Below are 27,631 nucleotides of genomic sequence, written 5' to 3' on the forward strand. Positions count from 1 at the left end.
TCCAAGAGGTTTTTGTATGAAAGGAAGGAGACCATCTATGGAGACATCATGTAACTTAGGTAACGTATAGTGGCGATGGCCATGACTCCTTTCCCGTCTTGAAAACTAGATAATGTTCAGAAACGAGTATAACAAATGTTTTCTCACCAGGTTAATGCAAAATAAAGTTAGAATGATTTATTTGTGTTATTGCAATGACCTATTTAATATGCATAAATGAAAACCAGAAGTAACTCCCACTTACCATATATGGAATTCATACGTCATTGGTTCTTAATCTCCATCTGGGTGCATAAAAAATGTATACACATGCCCGAAAATATTGATAAATCTTCTAAAATAGCTTGTTTATATAATGCACAGTGGTCCAATGATCTGTGTAAGAGTCCGATAATCGTGTTAACAAAGTAAGAAGACTAAAGTTCTTCTCGTTTTCTGTCGAATTTTCATTTTCGTTAGAGATATATATTACCGCGTGGCGAAAAAACAACTACTTTGCACACTATATTTAGGACTCGCACAGGAAGGTGCAAATAAATTAGTGACACTTTCGATAAGGTTATTTCTTTGCCGCTAGATTATGTCAATTAACAAGCCCGACAGACTTAATTATGGCCAAGAGAAAGCGTGGGCGGCTCATGATATCTTTACATTGTTCAGCGCCTAGTGACATAGGTGTCGACGCAGGTGTATGACTTTGAAATAAAATTGCATTTTTTTTTTGCCTTACGGATTTTGAAATGAGAAAATTTACATGGAGAATTTGACACAATACATAAATTATAATGGGCGATCCTAGGTGACTTTAAAAGTGCTTTAATTTCTGGTAGGAACAATTGTTTATAGGTCATTTAAAATATTTAATTTTACCATAACAGATTTGGAACATGAGGAAGCTTCAGCACGAAACCTTTATGGTTTCTCAAATATAATTTATCAAAAAGCATTAAAAAATAAACATGTTCGTATTATCCTATTGCTGTACTTGCGGGGTACTGATACATTTGTTATGAATACCGTACCGTAAAAAAAGGGATTAAATCAATATTTTCATTGAAGATCGAGACCGGAACAGTTTAAATCTTAGAATGTGAATTTAATTTACTGTCTGTAAAAATCGTAAATGACAGAACATAATGAAGTATTTCTATTTGATCTTCGAAAAGAAGTGATGTCGTCTCTCTGTGGAGTCTACACTTCATGCATGGAAAAGTTATATATTTCTGTCATTGTTTATCATTTTACTTTACTTAACAAAGTTGTTTAAATAGATACAACTGTAAGTATATGTCCGCTGGCAAAACAAAACTTTCATTATTGTCACTCTCATTCGTAGAAATCATGTAAAAAGTGCAGAAGCCCAACGTATTTTAACAAGTCGATCTATGACTTGACAACCAATGACGTAGCACGGTCACATGCCCACGTGGCTAATTAAAATTCGTATGGCTTTGATCATCGTTGACTTTGAATCAATTTGTCTTCAATGAAATCATGTAAGTGATTACAAGGGGAGTTTTTATGATATAGATTAGGTGTGATAAATCAAATAAACCAAAAATTGAAAATGGATTTTTTTCTGTCATATCTCCTTTAATAATGTAAGATATAAACTTTACAAGACACAATTTTAGCACATGTCTCATTTTGGATGCACCAGAATCACTAATTGCGTAAAATATTATAATGATTGACTTGCATCTTTCTATTCTTCCAGCTTAATATATGACTCTTTTGTTCCTGTTTTCACATGTTCTGTTTTAAAAATTGGGCAGCATGAACTTAATATGAATATGTTATTTAAGTTAGGCTTATGTAGTCGTTTTATTTGTCATATTATAGTTCTTTTATGTATTAAGTTTGCAAGTTGGAACACATATCATGACAAACAAATAAAAATAAATGAAAGTTAAATGCTCAAATCATTTAGATTTAATATTAAAACTTTTAAAGCAATGTCAAAAATCGTGTTAACCAACCTGTGTAGAAAAATCCTGCATGAGTAAGTGTATCAGGTGTTGGGGTTGCTTTTGGAAAATTATGGTATGTCTGTAATCTTTCTGTGAACAAGGTCATACCCGGATATTTGGGAATGTGTTTCTGAAAGGAGTATGATAGTTAATCGAATCATTGATTATTACACCATTTGAGATTTTCTAGAAGGCGTTCAAAGAATGTTTCAAAGGTTTAATAAATATCAAAAGACTGAAAATATATTTGTTTATCAGATTTGCCTAGTTCCGGGATTGCCTTTTACTTCAGGTGGAATTGTTTCGATTTCCATTACACATTTGTACTTGGTACAACGCCGTGGTATATTAAATACAATTCTCAAAATTAATTTTTCATATAATTTCACTTTATTCAAAGTCGAAATTTGTATTGTGTTATTTTTTCCCCAAGTTTTGTTTTTAAAGGACGTTTTAGCAATTGCTGTTTTTTTTTTTTAAATTAAAATATAGTATTAAAACTAATTAATTGCAAAGCAATGTTTTTAAACCCTCAAGTTTATGAATTTATAATTTACTGGATATTTAGAAAATTTCTTTTCCATACATTTTATTTCAAAATAAAGCAAAGAAATTGAATGCGAAACAAAATGTGTTTTAAGTATCAGTATGTTGTAGTAAAAATAGTTATACCTTTTCTTGAACACTTTGTTCTCTGTCGTTAGTCATCTTCGACTCAATACTCTCTAATATTCTTTGTGTCTGGAAAAAATGTTCATTTAACACATCTATTATGCTAACTTTAATCTTAAACTTTTGGTGAAACCAATTGTTAAACTACATTTTTTTTTATTTGGTTTAAGGTAGTAGACCTGGGGTAAGGGGGTAATCCAAAGTGGAAGGATTTTAGTCACTAGACCGTTTGAATGACTCCTAATATGCACGCTTTGAAGTGATACTGATGTTAAAGGGAAATAACTCAGAGAAAGGGTTCAAGTTCTATAACAAAGATGCCAGCTCCAGTAACTGCTCTTTTGAAGTATTAATTAAATATTTCAGATGGGGACGTTGAGCAATGTATTTTTATAAGGTGGGGAAACGTTTGAAATGATGCCTTCTACTGCAAACCTTTAGATGAAATATTTAAATTGTAGTATAAAAATAATCTATGCCATGGGACAGTATGGCTAACCAATAACATTGACAGTTTTATAACTCCTTAACCTGTTAGAGATAAAAAATAAAAAAAAACATACTTTTTCTTATAAGACTTCAAGCTTTCTGTTTTCATATTGTTGACTCTATCCCGCATTGAGCTATGAGCAAGTTTGTCCCTTCGTGCAGAAGTATGATTTTTTTAAATTTTTTGTAACATTAATTTGCAACAGTAGTTGACACATGCTGTGCCCGGCAGTGCTCTTTCATCAATATAAGTCACCATAATTTGATATTGAGTAACCTTATTTGAATATCATTATGATTTAAGCCATCATAATTTTTTTTAAATATTGTCCAATGATGCGCCACAGTTATGGGAAAACTTTTGGGGGTACCCCAGGTCTACTACCTTAAGGAAAAGAAAAATTTTCTCAGAAAGTTTTTACAGTTTTATATCATCTTCAATTTATTTTTCTATACAATTTGGTAAAACTTTGTTAATTGAAATTGTTTCAGTCCCTAGCTGTAAATATGTAGCTATTGAGGTTGCTCGTTTATTATTATTATTTTTATATTTATTATTTGTGACCGTTTAAATTACTAAATATAAAAAAATGGCAGTAGCTATGATTTTGTAGCTATTCAGATCACCACAATCGATGGAGCCAGGTACCAAAGCCATGACATACTGTCCACTGGACATTGTATTCGGTATCTGATTCTACTGTTATCGAGTACCATTATGGAGACTTCATCCTTTATAAATTACAGTTTGAAAAGATATAATATTCAAAGTCTTATGTACAATGTAGCAAATTATATTATACACGGTCATGCCATGGTGGGCTACAAAGCATAATACTAAAGCGCAGACCCCATTACCTCACAGGAGAGTACTTAGAGAGCAAGGCTCTATCTGAAATGGGGACCTGTGTTTTCAAGTCATAATGAAATTGACACATGTAGCTAGTTTTTCATATTCACCTGTCACTTTTTATAAAGGCCATTTCTATCTTGATTTTGTTGATTGTGATTTATTATTCTCCCTTTTTTCGTGCATTTCAAGGAAGAGAATGTTTGATCAATCAAGTTTGCCTTGCCTGCTGCTTGACATGACAGTAGTGACAGCCCTCAGATAGGCAGTCAGACTCATTATTCTGTTTCCCTGCCATTCATTCATAATTCAACCTCTCATATGGCACATGCTACGGAGAGAAGCAGTGCATGACTACCGATTTTATATTATTGTGTGTCTCAGCAAGGGATCCAAGCCATGAACTGCCATATGCGTGTAAGCATGAAGAGTTGTTTATTTTACCTACAAATATATCTACATTGCTCCGAATCTAGAAGAATATTTCAAAAAATTAACCTCAAAAATTTTTATCTGTGCGCCCCCCACCCCTTCCAACCTAATCTAAAATCCTGGATCCGCCACTATAAACCATTATCAAACATGCAATGATTTCATTAAATAATTTTCACTTGAACCAATATAGGTGTTATATTCCCTGGATATTAACTATTTAATATCACCTCAGTTTAGTACAGGGTAGCTTTCTAAAATACTAATCAACTGAAGAAATTATGTGAAAGTGCAGTTGAGAACAAAGGTGCCAGTGACATATTTTTTCATGACCTACATCTCAAGAGAAATGTATTATTGACAATGGAAGTTTAGTTGTTCTGACCCTAGCTTTGAAAAGTAATTCGGAAAGTAGTTTCCTGTTGAAAAACAGTGATTGCCGAAAACGTTTTTCCAACATGAGAAACTAGCACTACAAATGTTGCAATGTACATATGTAGTTGTTGGCAAGTACCATGTGCAGACTAAATAACCTATAATCAGTCAAAAGTATTGGACAGTCAGTCTAATGAGAATAAATAAAATTCACAGAAAACAAAAACATAACTGGATGGGCCCTTATCAGACAAAGATGTCAGAGTATGTGATATACATGAACATGTATTTGAGGAAAGAGAAACTTCTTGTAGTAAGCGAATTCTGTGAAATTATTTATTTCAGATTATCAATGCCTGTGATTAGTGTGGGAGACATACATTTTGCCCAAATGATTGGATTTTTGTGCAGAACGTAAAGAGTCTTTTAGCGTATTGCCTTTTAAAGATCATGGAGACTTCCAGTACAGTTCAAAACAAACAGATTGGAATTGTCTATGAAAACCAAGAAAAATGTATGAGATTTGTAAACTAGTACACTATACTGTATATTATGTACGGAAAAATATGTTAAATGTGAATTTGTATTTGAAACTTGAAAGAAATTTAAAATCAAAATGTAAACAGTTTTAAAGTTTAGAGGAGTTATCAACAAGACAGAAATAAAATTTTGTGGTGTTATTTTCACAAGATGCTATTTTCAATCCAAATGTTGTTGTTATGCATTAAGTAGAAATTGATATTCATCCATGTATATGGGAGTACATTTAACAACCCCTCCTCCTTTTTTTTCATTTAAAAACATTTTAAGTAAGCCAACTCATTTGAATTGTGGTATTGAATAAAAATAAATGAAAACAGTCAATGAGCACTACTTAAAAAGAAACTACATTTTATCTAAGATATGATTTTTTAAGGGAAATAACTCTTTTTTCAGTGTTTTTAATTTTTTTTAATATGCAATTTTAAAATTTACGAAAAATTACTTAATCCTCAGAACGAATAAAACCTTGATATAATGTAAAAGGTAAGTCTAAATCTTTAATTAGAAATTATTTAGAATGAAAACGAGGCGTCCATTCTTTTTTTTTTAATTTTGTTTGAAGATTGGCACTATTTGGTAGTTTTTCAATTTTGAAAATTCATCCTACGTCAAAATTTATTTCCCTTAAAGTGTAACTTAAAATTTGTTACATTTTAGCTCAGACATAAAGATAATTGATACATTTATATAGTTATAACCTTCGATTGCCTTGTTTTTAATCAGGATCATTTCAGTATGGTGTTGAAATTTTGTGATTTTTAGGAATTTTGATGAATTTCAGGGGCCAAAAAGGGGGACCTAGAGATGGTCCTCATTTTAGCCTCTTCTTATTCAAAAAAAAATTAAAAAATGAAATCCTACCCAAGCTTTGCTTCATTTAGGTACTATTTAGTACAAGTTTGGTAGACTTCTGTATACCTTGATGTATGGACCTCTGCCTGGGTCCATAATAGAATGACAGTGAAGACAGTTAAGTATCTATATCAGTATGATGTACTAAAATAACTTTACCCTTTCTCCAACACTTTGTTCTGTATCGTTAGTGATCTCCAACTCAATACTCTGTAATATACCTTTCTGAAAAAAATGTTCGTTAAACACATCCATTATGCCAAACTGTAAACTTTAATCTTTAATTTTCGGTTAAACCGAATGATAAACTGCATTTTTTTATTTGATTTAAGGAAAAAGGTAAATTTTCTTAGAAAGGAAAGTCATTTATTGTTTGTTCCCGGTCATATTTTTTTCGTTTGAAAACGTGAAGGAAAATTGAGATAAATATAACACTATAAACGTATTATGTCAAATAAACATATTTGCGGGTATTAATTTTCGCGGCTTCATCAATTTATTGATATATAGACAAATATTACTATTTCAACCGCAATTTATTACTATTTAGCAGAGACGGATATGTCCACAATGAACTGCATAGAAAACGACTGATAATTTTACCGGACATCTTCAGTAAGTTATTGGATAACTTCATTTACTATCATGCGTAATGTACTAGGTTTCAAACCTATATAAAATCTATGAGGAAGTTTCTACCTCTCTACGAAAGGTTTATTTTATACTCTGGCCGATGGGGTAGTCCAGACACCTGGACTTAGTGCAGGCACTGTTGCTGTAGATAAATCTTACAATGGTATGAGTTTGAGTTGCAATTAAAGTTTACTTTGTAATTTTCAGGTCATTATACGCATGATGATTATGTACAGAGGCCTATACATATATATTCAATTTAATTTTGATCAGTGCTGTTAGTCGACTAAAATATATCATACAAGATGAATATTGTGATGTAACTGGAGTCGTGAATGAGGGATTTAATACTGAGAAGATGTGAGTTTATTGTTATATTATTGAAATTCGATAGTCGTCAGTAGACTATTGGATGTTGATTTTGTTTCAAACGTCCACCGTCAAGCTATATACCTTAATCACTCTCTGTACTTCATTCACAAATTCGTCACCTTTTTCATGACGCAGGTATTTACATTTTGGGAACCATCGGGCATGTTCCACCCACGGATTATCGTCGAATTTCCAATTTCGAAGACCCAATCCACAGCTAAAGCAGTGCACATTGTCTGCCCATCCTACAAAGTAATTGTATCTTACTTGCTTAACAACGATACAATCTTAATATGTGTTGTTGCTTTAATGGATTTCATGGAGGTTCATTTTCTGTGGGAACAGTTTGGTATTTTTGTTTTCTGCGTATCGTGAATATACTGACAAATCAAATTACCATAAAAAGTTGAAATAATTTAGGTATTGTAAACGTTGCAGCGCTTTGTATGATAAACGTATATGCCCACATTATGGTTTAAATGCACCAATATTCATAATTTACTTCAACATGATATGATCCAGATACGCATTACTGTTATTAAAGCTTTTTAAATACTTCCTGTATTACTGTGTTTTTTTTTCTTTTTTTGTCTTTAAGAATGATCCAATATCAAAACAAAAAACGCTCTGTTTTAGTTAAGCTAGATTTATTGACCTTTTCACCTTTTTTCAATAAAAGATCGTCATAATATTCTGTATACATTTTGAAAACTTTCAAAATTGTTGTCATACTTTTGTACGTTTTTATTGAAAGACTATCCAAAATTAATGCTCAAGACATTTCTATAGTTTTTTTAGTTAACCCGTGCCATCTTAAGTTCAAAGGTAACTATTTCAATAATTTGGAAAAATGTGTTCACTACCTATGTAGAGAAGAAACAAAAAGAGCAAGGCTATACAATGTCTCAACGTGTTGGCTTTGTTAACATTTTACATATATTATGAACGAGAAACAAACATTAATTGCTCAAAACATTTTCATAAACGGTTTGAGTTTATTGTGAACTATCTTAATAATATTGAAAATAGGTTTACTAACCTTTGTAGAAAAATCCAGCTTGGGCAAGGTCGTTCGGTGTTGGGGTACCTTTGTTTGGAAAATTTCTGTATGTCCATAATCTATTTTGGAATGAGACCTTATCCGGATATTTTGGAATCTGTAAACAGTATAATATGTAATTGAATCATTGATAAGGACACCCTTCGACAAGTTCATGAAAATATTCACATAGCGTTTTTAAGATATGATAAATATTAAAAAATGGAAATATTTATTTTTCATTACAATGGCATAACTTGAAAATTATTTGATCTGAGTTAACACCGCACTTCTCATGGAAATGTTTTAGATTTTGTGTCAAGTGAACATTTGTACTTGCGAAGTTCTATTGTAAAAAAACTTAATACTGTGCATTCATATACAACAAATAAATTAAAAGCGTTAGAGGAAAATTGCAGAACCTCGAGATTGAGGATTTCAAGGCTAAGCCACCTGACTGTTCTTGCAAAATCTCTCCGTTCAAATATGGTCCTTCTGGTCACGTCGTTACGGGAGGTTTAACCGTCATCGAAAACGAATCTCTTCGTGGTATCCTTTCTAAAGTTGCCAAGCACCGTAAACCACGCTCCATAAATTGGAATTATAACTTTAAAGTTCTTATGGATGCCGTGGAGGACAATGCAAGGATAAAACGAGAACAAAATATATTGATTCTCTGTCAGAGTCGTTGAAGGCTTTGAGGTATTTAATTTTGAAACGAATGAAAGTAGGTCAATGTGTTCCAAAGCTACATCTGTTTTTAAAGACGTAGCAAAAACATTGTCTACTATACATGGCAAATATGTTGTCGCACCAGCAGACAAAGCCCAAAACAACATTGTTTGTGTCTGCAAAACGTTTTACATCCAATGTTTATCATAAGTGGTAGACGAAAAAAAATAGCAGTGATAAGACCTATACTGCAACCACACTCTCCAAAGAAGAGATTGTGGTAAACAATGAATCTGTACTATCCTCTTTTGGTCTCTTTACCAAGGACGATGATTGCGATTTACCTTCGATGTACTGGATTCCTAAACTTCACAAGAATCCATACAAACAACGTTTCATAGCTGGATCTCCAAAATGTTCCACCAAACCTCTTTCAAAACTTTTAACTTCTATACTCACAACTGTCAAAGAGAGTCTGCAGTCCTACCACAACACTTGTTACTCCCGTAGTGGTATTAATTCAATGTGGATCCGAAAAAAATCGAACGATCCTTTAAAGACAATCAGAATACATAAGAGCATCAAAACCTATGCTTTTCAACACTATATACTTCTATTCCCCATACTCAGTTAATATCCTGACTTAAAAAAGCATAGCACATCGTTGTTTTTCCAATACACCTAGATACAAATATATAGTTCCGAAAGAAAGGATATCGTTTGCCTAGATCCTTCAATCTCAGTTTCCGCTATATAGATGACGTATTATCTTTAAACAATCCCGATTTCGTGGACTTCATACACCGCATTTACCCAAAAGAACTTGGAATAAAGGATACTACAGACACTGTGAAGTCAGCCTCATATCTTGACCTACATTTAGAAATCGATGGTAAAATAAAACTATTGACTAAACTGTACGACAAACGTGATGCATTTCCAATCAGAATTGTCATCTTTTCTTTCATCTGTGGCAACATCGCTTCAGCACCATCGTATGGAGTGTTCATATCACACCTCATACGTTATGCCTGAGTTTGCCGATATTACACAAGCTTTTTTTATCGAGCTAGAACTCTAACAAAAGGCTTTTGGAACATGGTTTGTTGGTACAAGATTGAAGTCATCACAAGTTTTACTAGAAAACCTGAGAAGGCTTACCCTGCTGTTGCCCCTTTTCCATGCTTCCAATTTTTAATGGAGTTCGAGTTGCTCATTTCCTTTTGTTACTTTGTATGTATGATTTTAGTTGCTTTGTGTTCTTTGTTGTGTGTGTCTGTTTTCCATGTCTGGTATTTGTCCTTGGATTACATTCTTTTAATAACTGCTATAACCTTGGTTCCCTTGATTACTCCTCGACACATTTTTATCAGTTTTTACTATTCACAATAAGCATACCCTTTCTTGAGCACTTCTTATATCTTTGGTCGTCTGGGACTGAAATATGCGTTGTTTGTGTTTAATTGCTGATATGTATTAACAATATTTTAATTTAATATACAAATTGTATCTTTAAAAAAGAATTAGGATATCAAAGAAAACTTGCAACTTTGATAATATCATTTTATATCATAGGTAATTTTGGCTTTACTATAGGATTGAACAGCTATTTTCGGCCGTTCATTTGGGTTTGGAAGCTCCGAGATCCGTTCATACGCGCATGAACGACCGAAATAGCTGTTCAATCCTTATAATTCTATCAGACAGCCAAATTTACCCTCTGAGACCCTCAGTCGGTTATATTGATATATATTGTGTTTATGTTTACGCTTCATTAATACACATACATTCCTTTGCACACGTATGGGAGTGCGGACGAATATTTACACATAACTACACATAATCGACTGCACAACAACAGTGAAGGCGGTAAGGACGAAGTGATAGTTGGCATTGAAAATAAACAAACTTGACCGGTGAAATCAATGTGCATGTAATAAACTGTTCTTACGGCTATATTATGCCGTTCAGTTCGTAAACACACTTTTTCCAACTACGCGGCCGCCATATTGGTTTCACGTTGACTGGCGTTCATGTAAGTATAAACGATCTGGCGAAGTTCATGCATGTATGAACTTTCTGGCAACGACGTTCTCGATCAAACAAAAACGATTATACGCATAAAGAATCTCATGATTAGAATTATGGTCATATGAAAAATGTGATATTGTATTTCTGTTACTCTTTGATTTTGTTTGCTTGGTTTTTTTTTTTTTTTTTTTGTTTCTTTTGTTTTTTTTTGTGTTTTTTTTTTTGTTTTTTTGTTTTTTGTTTTTGTTTTTGTTTCAATTTATGTCATCGTTTGGTAAAAACACATGTGTTACATAAACATATATATATTGTGTATTGATTCCGAAAAAAAGTGGCTTAAAGATGTCCCTTTCAATATGACATCACTGTTGGAAATTAAATACGTAAGAAAAATATGTATTTTCACATATCTAGATCAGTAAGTTCTAGTAAAAATTAAAATACCTCATTTTGAACACTTTGTTCGTTAATAATCTCCGACTCAATATTCTGTAATATACTTCATTTGTGAAAAAATGTTCATTAAACAATTTTGTTATGTCAGACTGTAATCGTTAAATTTAAATCTTTTTCCTGAAACCGAATAATAAATTATAATTTTATTTGTTTTGTTATGGAAATGGTAACTTTTTTCTGCAAGGACAGTCATTTTCTGTTTCTTCCCGGACATTATATTTTTCGTTCGGAAAAATAAAGGGAACTTAAACTACATGAAAAACTGTAAATGTTATGTCAAATTTACGGGTATCAAATTTGTCGGTTTCAAAAAATGATTGGGGTTATACTGTGCAAAAGAAAACATTTCGTAGATACAATTTTTCGCGCTTTTATACTTCCCATTAAGAATAGGAAACTAGAGGCTCAAGAGAGAGGCTGAATCGTTTACCTGGTTGACCATTTGCCTATTTGAAAACTTCAGATATGAGACAGACTAAGTTAAAATCAAGTGAATTGTCAAGCGCAGGACTTAAACCAGAAAAGAACTGTCCTACGACCCCTATGTTCCATTTTTGCTCGCCTGGCCGAAGACGAAGTGAACTATTGCCATCCCTTGGCGTCCGTCGTCGTCGTCGTCCGTTGTCATCGTCGTCAGTCGTCGTTAATATTTTTTTCAAAACTTTCCTTCTCCGTCACTACTTGACGAATTTGAATCAAACTTGTTATGAATGTTCGTTTGGGCGTTTTGGATCGAACTGATATGAAGATGTTTTGACGCGTCGAAAAACATTGCAGCTGTTACTAAAATAGAAAATAGGGGTCGGATAGTAGTTTTTCCAATACATCTCCAAAACCGGAAGGTTTAGCCAAATTCTGACAGTAGAGCAAAACTATTCAGTATAATGAGATCTATCTGTGGTTAAATATTCGTTCTAGTCCATTGAGCCATGTTAGAGTTATTCCTTTTTTTACGGTTTTTGCTATGTTTAATGTCATTTTTTTTCTAAAATCGTCTCCTCTGACACTATGTTACCAATTGAATACAAACTTACTATGAAAGTCTCTTGGGATATTCTGCATAGGACCGATGTGGGGATTTTTGATGGCCACTGTTATTGAAAATAGAACGTCGGGGTCAGAAAGTAGTTTTTTCGCATATATGTTCAAAACCATTAGGTTTTGCCAAATTCTTTTAATGGCTGAAATGATCCTTATTATTAGAAACACAAAAGTCTTTAGGAAAAAAATTGTCAGATGACTCCTTGTAAGAACTATTTTCCTTGAAAGGGGTAAAATGGCTGTTTTTTTTACAGTTTTCAGCTAATATCTTGAAAACTATGATAGATAGAACGAATTTTGTAAAAAGGCTTACAAAAGTCTTCTTGAGTCAAAATTGTTGGACAACCTTTTTTTAAATGTATTTTCTTAGAGAGGCAAAACTTAACTAGGTAAACGATTTAGACTCGTAGGAGCCTCTTGTTAGTATAGGCAGCCTATCAGTTCGCGGATTAAAAGTCACAACAGTCATTTTGAGCATAATACACAAAACAACTAATATGCGTATTTACATTAAATGATATTAAAAAGTTGTACTAGTGAAAAAACAACACGAACATTGTTTCAGTGACCAGTCGACGAATGTTTTTTTTAGATTTCGGCACAGGTCCGTCTAATGATGCTAAGCGATATTATTACCTGTTACAGGTAACGGTTAATGAATTATTTACCAAAAACTCCCTTCTGACCCTTTTTTTATATTTTTAGTAACGGCGGCCATGTTGTTTCACGAGTCTAAAATCTCAAGGGACATTTTATGTGTAATAAAGGAAAAATATTTAAAACTTTCATGGAATTCTGTACAATGGTTTTTCAGAAGAAGATTTCCAAAATTTCACATACAAAAAATGCCAAAAAACTGTTTCAGGAAGCGTAACTCTTCACTCAGTTGACGAATTAATTTGAAAATTTCGACATAGGTCCATCCATGATGCTGAACAATATTACCATGCCAGAAATTTGCTAAAAGCAAGGGTGTTTGAGTTATTTACAAAAAAAGAACCTGCCTTCAGACCCTTATGTTCTATATTAAGTAACGGCAGCCATGTTTTTGTTCATGGATCAAAAATCTCAAATGTCATTTGTGCAGAACAAACTAGAAAACAAACGTGTCAACTCTACATCCTGTCAATGTAGGCGTTTAAGAAAAGAAGGTTTTTGAAAATTTGCCCACGACGACGACGACGACGATTACAACGACTACAGACGACTGCTGATTGCATAAGCTAACATAGTTTTTGGTTAGGTGAGCTAAAATTTAGTGCAACTCAAAATTTAATACTTTTACACAAACCATAGAGTTTACATCTCCTTAAGTACTTGCAGTTAACATCAATCGCCATGCTGTGATCGGTTTATTGATATTTATCTATATATTATTTTTTCAACCTCATTTTATTACTATTAAGCCGAAACAAAAATGTCCACAATGAATTGCATAGAAAACGATTTAATTTTACCGAGCATCTGAAGTTAATTATTGAATAAACTGCGTTTACTACCTTGCATAATGTACTATGTTTCAAACCTAAATGAAGCCGACGATTAGGTTCCACGCGATCTGCGAAAGCTATTATTCTGTGTCCTACTGTAAATATTTTACAGTGTGCTTTCATATAGGCAACTGAATTAAATACTTTATAAAATGCACCTTGACATTTTTTTTATAAGTTTGTTTTTCTATTCACAATAAGCATACCCTTCTTTGAGCACTTCGTACATTATCGTTGGTCGTCTGAGACTTAATATGCTGAAATATGCATAAATTGTGAATAACTGTTGATTTGTATTAACACTATTCTGAAAATCAATGAGGATTTCAAGGAAACGAATATACTTATAAAATTTGCAAATTTGACAATATTATTTTAAATGAAATAGTACATTAATCAGCAGAAATAAAACTAAGTAAATCATGGGTAATTTGAGATTTACAGTCATATGAGAAGTGTGATACTGTATTTCTGTCAAACTTTTTTTCTTTTCAATTCATCGTTTGGCAATAACACACGAGTTACATAACAAAAAATTATGTTGCATATTGATTCCGTAAAAGGTGTTTCCTTTCAATTTAACATCATAGTGTTGACAGCACAAACACACTTCCTGTATCTTAAGGGATAGTTTATTCTTAAATATTTAACACTGGTTTTCCCTAAGGATCAATGTTGGTCGGACATGCATAGTTACAGATTATGACGATATTTAGTTAGCATACTATACGTGTCATATGAACTATGAAAATAAGCAGTGATTTAATGTTAGTGTTATGGTTGCCATTGAAAAAGAATTTCATTTTTATTGGAATTCCATTTGACCTATTTAGAGGTATTAAGTAAGAAAAAAGAGAATAAGAAAATGACTTAATGCTCATATACCATTTACTCATTTCATTAAAGTTACCCTTTAGAACATTTTCAAAAAATACTCTCAACAACTTTACATATTTTGTTGTTTAATAGCCCATGAATTGGGGTCAACTGAGTCAACTGAGTCAACGTTTGAGTCGTTCTTGTTGTATTCCTCACTCATTTTACACAAAAATTCATAAACACGTATTTCTTGAAGAGTAGATATTGTGAAGCTATATATTTAAATCTTAGTGCGGTATTCAAAACTTTTCTCAAAAGAGTATAAAAGTGTTTCTTATAATCGCCTACATTAAGGAGGAGTTGTCTCCCTTTTCAACACTTCCCGTAGACATCAACAGTAATAGTCAGACGACCTTCATCCATTTGTTTTTAATGTGTTACTTTGGAAAAGTCTTAAATATGGCAATAGTGAGTTGAAGTTTAAATTCTGTGAGCATATATATATATTGGTGTTTCTTTGCAAAGGCTTTCTATTTTAAACAGAGATATGTAGTGCTTTTGTAAGTTCTGTTCTTCTATCAGAAAGGGGTCTAAAATTCAGCCAAAACCAAAGGGCAAAAGTATATACAATTTGTTACATGCACTATTAACATATCCGGGCCAAAACTAGTTCAAGATTTGTATTTGTATGATGTGGAATAATTTCACAATGCATTGTCAAGGAATAAGAAGCCGAGAAATTAAAAGGTAGAGATGCGTCTATTAAGTGAAGTAATGCTTAAAATACACAAAGGTACTATGAGTTAATTCAGCCATTGCAACTGGTAAGTAGTGGACACAAGCATAATAAGATATTTTTAATGAACCAAGGAAATGCCAGAATGCGTGGACCTTTTGATAATGAGCAAAAATGGGGTCCTGAGGCTAGGAAAATGTATGATTCTTAATACCATAGATACTATGGGTCAGGAATTTTATTATTTATTTTTAGAGAGTGGTTATTGCCCCTAGTTTCAGTGTCACTATTTAGCAAAATAAAAGTTCGAAGATATGCACATCTTTGTAAATTCAGGGTCAATAAATCAAACGAAGGCAGTTATGCTTGATCAAGTATTTATCTCTAAATGTCGTTTTGATAGTAAATAATCCCAAACAACAATTGTATGACGAATGAGACCCCAATTTACAGGAATACATGGCCTGTGGTATGTTAAGAAAATGTGAGGTATGGAGAAGCCAGAATATGTGGTCAGGGATCCACTAAATTAATTTTTTTATCATTATTTGAAACGTTGAGTTTATGACTTAAACTGTACTTTATAAGACCAAATTGCCATATGCTACAGGGTACTTATTTGATGTCTTAAAATCTTTAATACATTTTACCTGCCATTGTTGTTTAACTATTATATCTCATTTTTTTTTCTTGAATACAGCTCTAGCAAATGTTCTGTGGCTAAAGTTTGACAAAAATTATAATAGATTAATATTACATGTTATTTGGAAGAAATTAACAAATGTTAGGCTAGATCCCCCACCCCTTTTACATTCTTTTTTCATTTGTACTGATATACCACATTTGACCCATATTCATTAAACTTGGAAGAGTCTTCATTCTTGTATACATTCTGTTCATTCGAATTAAGACCTTACTGACAATAGTATTGAAACATCCACAAATATTGTATTCATAGTTGTATTACAGTTTAATTAGTTCTTGTGCATGCTTTGTAAATGGGAAGTGTTATTTGGTTACATGGGAATTGACATTTCTAAAAGAGTAAACCAATATGATCTTGAGTAGCACACAAGTTTTGTTAATCCTAAGATCAATTTTAAGACAATCAATCATGAGCTCTCTTGAAACAACAATGACTAGAAAAGAAAATTACTTTGTCAGCATTGAGAGGCACGTCAGCAAAATGTGTACACTAACCAATATAACGAACAATAATTTTGTCTAGGACTGAACATATTCATATACATGTATCTCACAGCTTTAACAAGTGTAATCAAGGGAACAAATTACATGTACCAATTTGTGTTCTTTTGGAACAGAAGATGCCCCAAGACTTGTTAAGTCATAATATGACCATATATGACCAGTACGGAGACATATATTTTGTTCGCTGTCAAGAATCAGTTGTATCAGAAGAGAATTGGAAAGGCTGTACTCATTTCTAGCCATGTCTAATGTAGCCACAGTACATGAAAGATCTAATTTTCGTCAAAACTCAACTATGAAAAAATCCTTGCAATGCATGACTGCTGTGGGTGAGGCCAATTGACCAAAAGGAGGGTGACATTTTAGAACAGTTCAAATTCATCATTTCAATGGAGTTACCTCTCTTATCTATTGACAAAACCAAAACGTCTCTTGTTTCGAAAAATGGCAACAAATTAGCAGACAAATGGACTCCGACGGTTCGAAACTTGCTAATCTTATTAAATATTTATACACAAGAGGAAGTGCAAGTGAGTTGTCTTTTGGAAAGAACTTAAAGGAATATATTCATCATTTCGTTTGGCTTGTATGTACGTGGTTTGCAAGTAATCATTTCTAATCTGTTACTATGTTGCAGAAAAGGAATAAAACTTAAGTTTCATACATGACAAAAATATTATTTTGATGTAGAGATATTCGAAAAAAGTTTTTTTTTCGAGTCCTCATCTTAACATTTGGCGTTGACTGTCGACGTTAAATTGTGTTATTTATTTTAAACATGATCTAGGGACACATATAGATACCATTTAAATTCAATAACTATTCATAAAGCTTATTATTTTGGGAAAATATCATTTTATCCATATTTAAAATCTTGACTATGACCTTGACTTTTGGCATTTGAAAATGAACTTTAATGTTTTTTACTTCAAAACTTTTATTGATAGTTTTTCTCTTACTTTTTAAGAACCCATTGATCTATCAAATAAAAAAAAATTGATAAAAGTAATCCTTATTCATGACCAAACTTTGAAAAGTCATATATGTTGGTAATAGTCAAAGTCTACAAAAAGTCATCTTATTCTGAATCTATGCATGGCTGACCCCCAAAAACTTACCGGTTTTGCTGCCTCCATTATGACACCGCTATAATTTGTATTTTATGTACACCTTTCAAGAACTTCCTACATCAGATTAATTAAAATGCCGGAGAATTGCTGCCTTCTATTAATTTTGAACCTCTACATCGGAGAGTAAAGAAATTCTAGTAATTTTTTTGACACCATAAAAAATTGGATCGGCAGGGGAAAATACATGCGGTCGGGTAACCAGAAACAGGAATTTAATTTTGTTAGGCCTTACCTCAATCTGATTTCTCAGATTTTCGATTCGCTCATTGTAGATTTTCGTCAATTTATTAACGAAATTGTACACAAGGAATGGTTGCTCTGAAAATAAACATAATGTACAATGATACACAAAATCAAAATACAGCATTCAACAATCATAAAATAAAAGTCTTAGATTACATGTAAACCAACAAGGACCTGTCAACTGGTCTTATGATTCCCTTCTTGAACGGGGAAACATTATGACTGACTACTTTTTTCCCAATGATCGTTGCATTTTAAAAATACACAAGGGTCTAAAATTATTCGTTTATTCTGAACTGCTACTCTCACTTGAAGCTATAAATGCATGACCGTTAAGACAATCTGGAATATTTTAACGTTCTCAAATAAGTATATTTATATTGTCACAATATAAATTTTCTTGATTAAATGTCTGTAAATATCTATTTTGGTTAATTTTTAGTCAGTTACAAAAATGGAAATTTATCCTGTTAACCTCAGTATTATTCGATACAAATTTACCTATAGCAGGATGATCTGATGGCTGATAAGACGACACATGACCATTTCGTGACATAACAGCAGCTTGGCCATTAACACCTATAATTATAATGTACAAAAAACATATTGAATGAACCCTGCCTGGAATTTGAAAGGATAATGAGATGAACAACCCATAAATAAAAATCAGAACTTTGTACGTGTTACTGACAAAGACATGTATTTTGCATAAAGACAGCGCATAAATGAAAGAACAACTTGTTTAATCAATAATTCATTCGTATGCATTAACGGAAAATATCAATGTGGAATATGAAATGCAAAATAATTAGGCAAATAAAACGAAGAAAAGGTGCTTTTTGAATGCGTATAGTGGAAAGTAAACGGTACATTATATTATATTCAGAAATGCATGTTAACACTTAAAGCCATGAACAGAACAAAAAAATAAGCAATCACTCAGTATGAACAATCTTACCGGTACTGAAAGTGGGTGTCATTCTCTGTCCTGAGTCATGAATAGGTATGTTAACAACGTCACCAAATCTTATAAATGGGCAGTTTGGTTTTAATCTGAAATGAACATCCTTTGGGTTGTCTCTCTGTTCCCAATTACTGTATCTGAATCCACAATAAGCACATTTACAACCAAGCCCTTCTCCAGTATAGTAAAACCCGTCTCTTGCTAAACGTATGGCTGAAATGGTTGCTTGGAGTGTAGATGGTGCACTGTTGAATGTTTCTAATCTTCCCCATTCGTAACGTAGTTGCTCATGAAAATTTAGGCCATCTCGTAATTGCATATAACTTTCAAAACCAACTAAGACTGTAAAAGTATATAATTCCGGTGTCAGTGGAATTCTATATAGGTTTGATAAGATGGTTTTCTTTCTTCGCCCCTTGCCTTTTTTATTGTCGTAAACTTCGGGCTGAAATGGCATGGGCAGCATCAAATATAACAACCACCCTTCTTTAGCAGAGAATATTAGCCACAAAAGGAAAATAAGTTGTGATTTGTCTTTCATTTTGCGGTTAGATGTCCTGCAGAGTCTTCTGATCCAGGAGTATTGTCTGATTATCGGTCCTATTTCAATTTCTGCAAATACATTAACTAATAATGTTTGTAAGAATCATACAAATTCTGTAATATGTGTTACACCCAACAAGGGCTACACATTTTTTTAAGTGCACTATGGTTCTATATGATAAATGTATAATTCATTCATTCTAATCTGTCTGTTCTATAAAAATTATTCATATCGGAAATCCAAAAGAGTATATATTCTATTTCCATGTCATGTTAAGGGTTATCTCTCTTAATTTCGAATTCTACAATACATTATATATAATTTTATCTCTTGGGAACTGGGGTTATACGAAAAGCAACATGTTAATTTCTGTTTACTAAAACCTTTTAAACAAAATGTTAGAAATAAAAAATATGTAGGCTTTCCAACAATGAATCATCTAATGTGCTACTCAACATTTGAAATGGTATAAATCATTATCTGTAGACTTTCCAGTTTGAGTTCAGGCATTTTAAACATTTTAAAAGTAGACGCAGTACCAGACTATTAAATTGTGTGAGACAAAACGACCTGTGAACTGATAATCCCATGTGGCATAAATATATTTTATTTTAAAAAATGCAGTTGGAGAACCAAATGTAATTTAATTAACTATGTGTATTAGGTGTGAATATATGTGGTTTTTCAATCTCAAATATAAGGAAGAACTCCGAAACAGAATTATTGATGCATTATGAGAGAAGAATAATATTAATAAATGAGGTAATCGTTTTTGAGCAACCATGTAAAACAATTATTAAAAAGTAATCAGTACTTCTCAATAAATTTGCAATGAACCGTCATCTCATATCAACTATCGATATAACAATAATAATATTTAAAATATTTAAAAAGCATATTATATAAAAAAAATATAGAGAAATCAACATCCAAACAAATGGCCAAAAAATGAACACAGTAGAAAGATTGGGTATGGTTAAATTCAGCAAGATGTTGATTAGACATCTGACTAACCCTTATATTTGATAATTCGCTCTCCAGTTGATCCATATGTAAAATACATGAAAATTTTAAAATTAATATATATATATATGTGTGTGTGTGTGTGTGTGTGTGTGTGACGACTCGCTACACTGCTCCGTCGGATCAGTTTGATACAGGGAAGATAACGTAAACTTATAGAAATTTGCGATGTACATTTTTGGTTGTTCCCTCCGCGGGACTCGAACTTATACCGTTGTGACATCTATTGCAACACCGTCGGCACAAAGTCCAGCGCCATAGACCACTTGGCCAGTTAGGCTATATAAAAATAAAGCTTTCGCTGGCCGGGTCATTCCTCTTCGTAAGATAAATCGAGGGCTCTAACTTAGTACACGATGTATGGTAAACGGGACAGTTCATTTAGGTGTTATTATGTAGGATAGAAGATCAAACTAATGATGCATGTCACAGCAAATCAATATTATACAACGTCTCAGAATTTGGCGGCTCTATTCGCTACACTGCTCCATCGGATCAAATTGATACAGGGAACATAAATTATAGAAGGGTCTGGAAAATTCCAAACGATTTTAGAACTGTCAAATTTCCGATGCAAATGTTTGGTCTTTGCCGTCACCGGACTCAAAATAACCACACAGTACTTACGTAGATAATCAGCGTTGGCATGATATGTTGTCGGCCATTTTTTAAATCATATCAAATTACAATGACAAAGAAGCCATACACTAGCACAAAATCTTTCCTATGACAGCGGATTCAACCAAACCGTTTTGAATAAATGAAAGAAAATTCAAGCCAGAATCATCCCTTTGTACTACAAAAACAAATTTTATATCACTTCAAAACAACGTTGTTATTTTTAGGAATTGTAAAATTTTCGTATTAAATATATATATATATATATAAATTAAATATATGTAAACGTAAACACTGAATTTCGCACGCCCTTTGATTGAAATAAGCAGGACGTGTGAATATTCATATTGCATGCATCATTGTCATAAAATACCGTTGATAACTTACCAATAGATTTTTTTTAATGATTGTTTTTAATCAGTTCCTGATTATCAAGGTCATCTGAAACGTCACAGTACTAAATTTAGGTAGTAGACGTAGGATGAGAGAGGTCAACAAAACATAAAGGTTAATAGTCGCAAGTGACTAAATAAAATCGCTAATCTGTCTTAAAGTTAGTGATAATGAATAGTAGTATGGAAGATTGAACTCGACTATTTTGAATCTTTCGCATATAGAAAAAAAGGTCTACAGTTTATGCAAGGTCTTTCGAGTTTGCTTTTATTTTCTTTAAAAATTCACCTTTGATGTATTTCATATTTAGTATAGCAAGTTTTACAATAACTTTAAACTTGAAGCTCAGTTTTTAAGACCGAGAGTATCGTTATCAATAAATATATTTGTATTTAAATCTGTTATCCCCATAAAAAAATATTCTGTTTTACAGTTACTTACTTTTGTTATACAAATTATTAAGCAAGAAAGATAACTCTAGCATATTATGAGAACTCAAGTACTCAAAATGAAAATTACAATTAAAATATGAAAATTACCAATGAATTCTCTGTTCTCATTATTCTAATGAAAACCTGTATATCAAACTCATTGTAACATATTACTCATAAGTTCTATAAGCTTATTAACTAGAAAAAATGTATGTCACAAGTTATATCATTCAAATATAGCATCTACATGGTTCAAAGCAAAAACGTTAGGCATGGAATAAGCATCTAAAATATCGGCAAACTAAGCAAAATAAGTAAACTTAAAATATAAAAGCAACAAAACACACTCGATGCTTACCTCACACTGAGGTGTAAAGGAGCACAAAAAATACTTTCAGGATAAGTACATCATATTACAAGATCATCATCGAACATGGCACACATCATAACATGGATACACCTGAATACAAAATAAGGAATGTAACTATTTGCGCCAAAAAATGCACAATCACACATAAATCACATATACCTGTATTAAATTGCATTTTAGCAAGTTCGCAGTTTTCATTCATTATTATTCATTACTTAAGGGTTCTAAGTATTATCTCAGTTAAATTAATTACTTTTAATTAGTTTTTAATCATTTTAATATTTTATAATTGTTATCAGTCCGTGACATAAAATTCAAAATGTCGTCCATTTCCCTCAATAGCAATACCGAAAGTCCAATTTCAAAAGAACAAAAGAACTGACCGCTAGGTTTAAACAACCAATGAAAATGAACAAAATAACCCAAACTGACCGTCAGTGATAAAGTTAATAAATAACAAGTTCACCCAACTTAAGATCATAATATTAATTTACATATCAAAATGAATAAAAGCACATGTTTCATTCAATGTTTTAATGAAATCAAATTCACCATAATGACGGAACATTAAGCAATTAACAAAAACAAGTTAGAATAAGTGTGTTACTAAGTAATCAATAATTCTAATATAATAAGATCAACACACATCACTGTAAATTCAAAACATAATACAATGCATGCAACACATGTCAAATTTACTCTTCCACATTACCCCTACCCTCCCCCATTGCAAATGACGTCCCGTCATTTTAGGTTGGAGCATTGGAAGAGGACTTCAGAACTCTAAAATGGTCTTCCCTGCCTCAGACTGAAACCCTGCATAATAGGTTCATCTGAAAGTGAAGTAAGAATATTAATTTTCCGCTCCTAATCAGATGATGAAACCCTCTGTATACGTCTAGACATATCGTTCTCACCGGATCTGTATCAGAGTTCGTCTTCGCTCTCTCGTTGAACGACGTAGTTAAACTGGTTCTGTACTATCTGAGTCTGTACTATCATGAACTAAATCATCTGATGGGTCCTCCTGAACACTGTCGTTGTCTGCTGAAGTGCTTTTCTCCGTCTCAGGTTCAACTTCTACAGCAATACTAGTTGTACAAACGGAAGACTAGCGTCCTCATCTGTATATCTGTCATCAGCATGCTCTTCAAGTGCAATATCCCCTGTGATGGATGATTCACTGAGTATACCTGGTTCGTTGCATCTCATCTCATACTCTGATTCGTCTTCAGAATGTTCCATATAGTCTTTATGATGTACCAGTTCTTTGTTCTTCTGAAATTTGCGTCTGGGTCTAGGCACTGGCCTTCTTTTCGTTGTTGGAGTTGTACACAGGGATGTCTGTGTCGGGCTGGCTGAGAACTGTATATGGGTGGTGTTCCCATCTACCTGCTAACTTGTGTTTGTCAATAAAGCTAACAATCTTAACCAGCACTCTGTCTCCAACATCAAGTGTGCAACCTCTTACTCAGCTGATGCTGTTGCTAACTCATGGGCCTGTGAAATTCTGTCTCTCTAGTATGAGATGTACTTGGTAGTGATGTCCTCTCTCTCAAACCAAATGCCACATCAATCGGTAATATCTCGGGTTACGACCGAACATCAACATATACGGTGACCGACCCGTACTCCCATTTCTGCTTACATTATAAGCAAACACCAATGGACTAACAAGGCTATTCCAGCCAATCCTTTTGCTTGGATCCAACGAATCAGCCATATCACAGAGAGTTCTGTTAAAGCTTTCACATTGCCCGTTGCCCATAGCATGGTAGCTGGTTGTTTTTGACTTTTGCCATTCCAGTTATAACACACAGTTATTTGATAATGGTACTTTCAAAGTTAGCTCCCTGATCTGAATGGATTCTGGAACCGGTTATGTTGCTACAAGATTGAAGTCATCACTATAGAAGTTTTATGGTCGTAATCATAAACTCGTTGATCTTTATGGTGTATCCATCTGTACCATGAAAGCTGGTTTATTCAACGGGTCATAGTTTTCCTTTCCTCGTTTGTCTACCACGAACTGAACTTTTTATGAGCAATTCGGCGGGTGTTTCTAGGAAAGCAAAGGACGATTATCCTACCGGTGCACCTGGTCCATGCTCCCAGTTTTTAGTGGAGTCCGAGTTACTCATTTGCTTCTGTTACTTTGTATGTATGATTTTAGTTACTTTATGTTCTTTGTCATGTATGTCTGTTTTCCATGTCTAGTCTTTGTCCCTGGATTACACTCTTTTGATTATCGCTATAACCTTGGTTCCCTTGATTACTCTTTTATGTATACCATAGTGAAGAATAAACTGGTTGTATAAAGAATTCGTTTTGGCAAGTTGATTCTTCGTTGGTATCGCCATTGTGAACTTGTACAAATGGTCCGTAATGACTAACACATGCTGATAGCCTCCCTTGATGGATTTTTTAAGGTGAGAAAATCCATATATACCTGCTCCAACGATGTTGTGGTTGTGATACTCACACTAGTGGTTGCTGATTTTTTCCGAACACATCTCACGCATTCTTCAATCATAGTAGCTATATCTTGATGCATACCAGGCCAGTAAAATCTGTCTTTGACCAATGATTTTTAAAGTCTCTGCCTGGATGCCCCATGTCGTTATGCATAGCTGCTAATATGGTTGGATCATGGCAAGATAAGTTGGCGTTGCTCTTCATTGAATGTGATCACACGATGTAATACGCCATTTAGCATCTTCAGGTAGTTGTGCTGCTTAAGATGTGGGTTAGAACCTATCTGTTTTTTTTTGTTGGCTTGATGTTACGTTCGACATACCGCATGATATTGTTTATATCAGGATCTTCTTCCTGTACACTTTTTCAATCCACAATATTACAACTTCTTCGCAAATCAGGGTCCTCTAATAACACTTCTGGTGACATGGTCAAACTGTTGACATTGGAGTCTTGTGTTGCTGACTTACAGATAGCCTGCAAGGAATCACTGTTAGTAGGCAATCGGCTTAGTGCGTCCGCAACAACGTTGGATCGTCCAGGTCTATATTTTATGTCGAAGTTGAAACTGCCTAATCCCGCAAGCCATCTTTGTCCTGTGGCGTCTAACTGGGTTGTTATCGGTGTATACTGTGAAGTCTTGGCCATTTAAAATTATCGCATACTGCCAATTTAAGCGCCAAAAATTACATCTTATGTGGGAGATAATTTCCTGCAGCCTTGTTAAGTCCTCGGCTGGCATAACTGATGACTCACTGTGTGTTTCCCTGGATCTAGTATAATACACCACAAAGTGCGTCTCCAGATGCATCAATATGAAGTTCGTATGGTAACAAACTTTTGGCGTTTCCAAGGATTGGTGCACTGAGTAGGTGGTCTGTTGGAGTCTGTAATGCCTGTTATTATTTCTCAGTCCACTTCCATTCAGTTGATACCTTGAAGTAGTTTTTCTTTTTCTTATTTGCTGTTGGTGTCAGGTCGGTCAATGGACGGCTGATTTGGCTGAAGTTCTTGATGAAACGTCTGTATTAGCCAACAAAGCCCAAGAATCTCCTAACCTAGTCTGGATTAGTTGGTGTAGGTCATGTTGTTTCCTTTTCTGTTTTCTGATTGTCAATCTCCACACCTTTCTCCGATACCATATGTCTCATATATCTAACCTTGCATGTAAAAAATCACATTTCTCGGGTGAAAGTTTCATGTTGACTGGGTGGATCCTCTCAAAAACTAGCCCCACATATGTTTTTGTTTTCCAAAACTGATGACGTCATCAATGAAAATGCAGCATATCTTAAGGTTGTACTCTGCCAGGCTATCTTCTATGAGCCGCTGATAAGTCGCTGGGGCGTTGGTAAGACCAAAGGACATCCGGTTAAATTTTAAAAATCCTAAAGGCCCTTAGAAATTGCAGGCCTCTTCTTATGCTCTTCCAAAATCTCCACTTGATGGTAACCGGATTTCATGTCGACTGAGTAAAATTTACTTCCTGCACACAATCTAAGAGCTCTTCTACTCATAGGAGAGCATAGGAATTACGTTTACTTTGAAAGTTCAACTACCTATAGTCAACACACATGCGTAAGCATCCATCGCTTCCTCGCAAGCACTATCGCAGAAGTAAATGTGATCTAGATGGTCTCATTACTCCAACATGTTTCAGATGTGCTCTTACTTAATCATACATTGATGGCTATATCTGTGCTTAAATGGCTGTTCATCATGCAATTCTATCCGGTGCCGGACTCTCATGATCGCCTCTGCTGAAAATATCTGAAAACTCCGATGTTGTTTACCTTCCTGCAATTGGACGCTCTTGGTGAAGTCAACTTTCTCCAGCAACTCGGTGCCCTCCTCTGTAATTAGGGGATGATGGTCTTCAACAGTGACAGGTTGTACCTCACAGATGATAGCTTTTGGTGGTATAGTGATGGTTTGAGTTGTGGTTTTAGATAGCCTGACAGTAAGAGTTTCATTTTTCTTGTTGTTGTATGCTTTGGGTTGGTTCAGTATCAATGTCATTGAAGTGTTTTGCCTAAGTTATGGATTGGACATTGATGGTGTTGTTTTGTACGGTAGTTCATTGTCATAGTACCTAGTAACATATATTGTAGTTTTGGGTAGGATGGTAATTATGTAGCAAGTTCTAATGAGTGCCACTCTATGGTTGTTCTTGGTCAACTATTTCTCCCCCATGGTCAAACATCTGAATGTCAGAAACTAAGATTTTGACAAACGTGCGTTCAGTAAATATTTGACTCCAAGTTCGTCTTAAATCTGTAACATCATGGTGTCTAGTATGTTCCAATTAGTGCAGACACATGCTGGTACTTTTCGGTACTGCACGCATTACATGTTGATCGGTGGTATTCGAATCTCTTGGTATCTTGATGTGAACCTCTATGTAACCTGTGTACAGTAACTGTGATCCTCTAGCCCATTCTACTTCCAAAATGTCACTGAGTAGTTTTAGTTGAACTGTTGAACTGTTGATGATAGATGTGCATTGTAGAACGATTTTGAAATTGTTAATCTTAAAAATGCAACGGTATTCCGGACGCGTTAAGCTAATAGGTTAGCAGTTGTCCATATATATATCAAAACTAAACACCACGCAGGGTCCACGAAACAACTGAAAGTAGCACCAATAAAAATCAAGTAACGTAAAGTGTGCTAAGAAAATGTGCAAGGGTCTCGCTCACATCACACAATCATGTCAAGTCTTTATTATTTTAAATAATTAAATGTATGTTAACGTTTAA

General features: G+C 33.7%; 2 protein-coding genes across 12 annotated transcripts in view; one reads left to right on the forward strand and one right to left on the reverse strand.

Annotated features, from left to right (window-relative positions):
* The window catches only part of LOC148602813 (uncharacterized), a 55,669-nt gene extending 50,215 nt beyond the window's left edge, over positions 1-5,454 (forward strand). Inside the window, exon 5 of the mRNA XM_088553333.1 lies at positions 5,134-5,454. The gene's annotated coding sequence lies outside the window, so the exon portion shown is untranslated. The remainder of the gene's footprint in view (positions 1-5,133) is intronic.
* Positions 1-27,631, reverse strand: part of LOC148602814 (death-associated inhibitor of apoptosis 1-like) — a 48,195-nt gene that overhangs the window by 19,718 nt on the left and 846 nt on the right. For 8 of the 11 annotated variants that reach the window (XR_015916817.1, XR_015916815.1, XM_088553443.1 and 5 more), the window contains exons 2-13: positions 22,386-22,487; positions 19,013-19,630; positions 18,556-18,633; positions 18,044-18,129; positions 14,124-14,174; positions 11,375-11,419; positions 10,298-10,336; positions 8,228-8,345; positions 7,270-7,433; positions 6,343-6,408; positions 2,643-2,711; positions 1,980-2,100 (exon numbers count right to left, since the gene is read on the reverse strand). Coding sequence is in view for 8 of the 11 variants with exons in the window: in XM_088553443.1 (XP_088409569.1) it covers positions 1,980-2,100; positions 2,643-2,711; positions 6,343-6,408; positions 7,270-7,433; positions 8,228-8,345; positions 10,298-10,336; positions 11,375-11,419; positions 14,124-14,174; positions 18,044-18,129; positions 18,556-18,633; positions 19,013-19,559 (1,384 nt within the window). In the remaining 3 variants the exon portion in view is untranslated. Of the gene's footprint in view, positions 1-1,979; positions 2,101-2,642; positions 2,712-6,342; positions 6,409-7,269; positions 7,434-8,227; positions 8,346-10,297; positions 10,337-11,374; positions 11,420-14,123; positions 14,175-18,043; positions 18,130-18,555; positions 18,634-19,012; positions 19,631-21,212; positions 21,274-22,385; positions 22,488-27,631 lie in introns of those variants that run through there. The other 3 variants (XR_015916818.1, XM_088553441.1, XM_088553440.1) reach the window with 2 other exon arrangements.

Source organism: Perna viridis, chromosome 11, assembly GCF_037379345.1.
Source record: "Perna viridis isolate PV_CMFRI_1.1 ecotype Kerala chromosome 11, ASM3737934v1, whole genome shotgun sequence".
Taxonomy (NCBI): domain Eukaryota; kingdom Metazoa; phylum Mollusca; class Bivalvia; order Mytilida; family Mytilidae; genus Perna; species Perna viridis.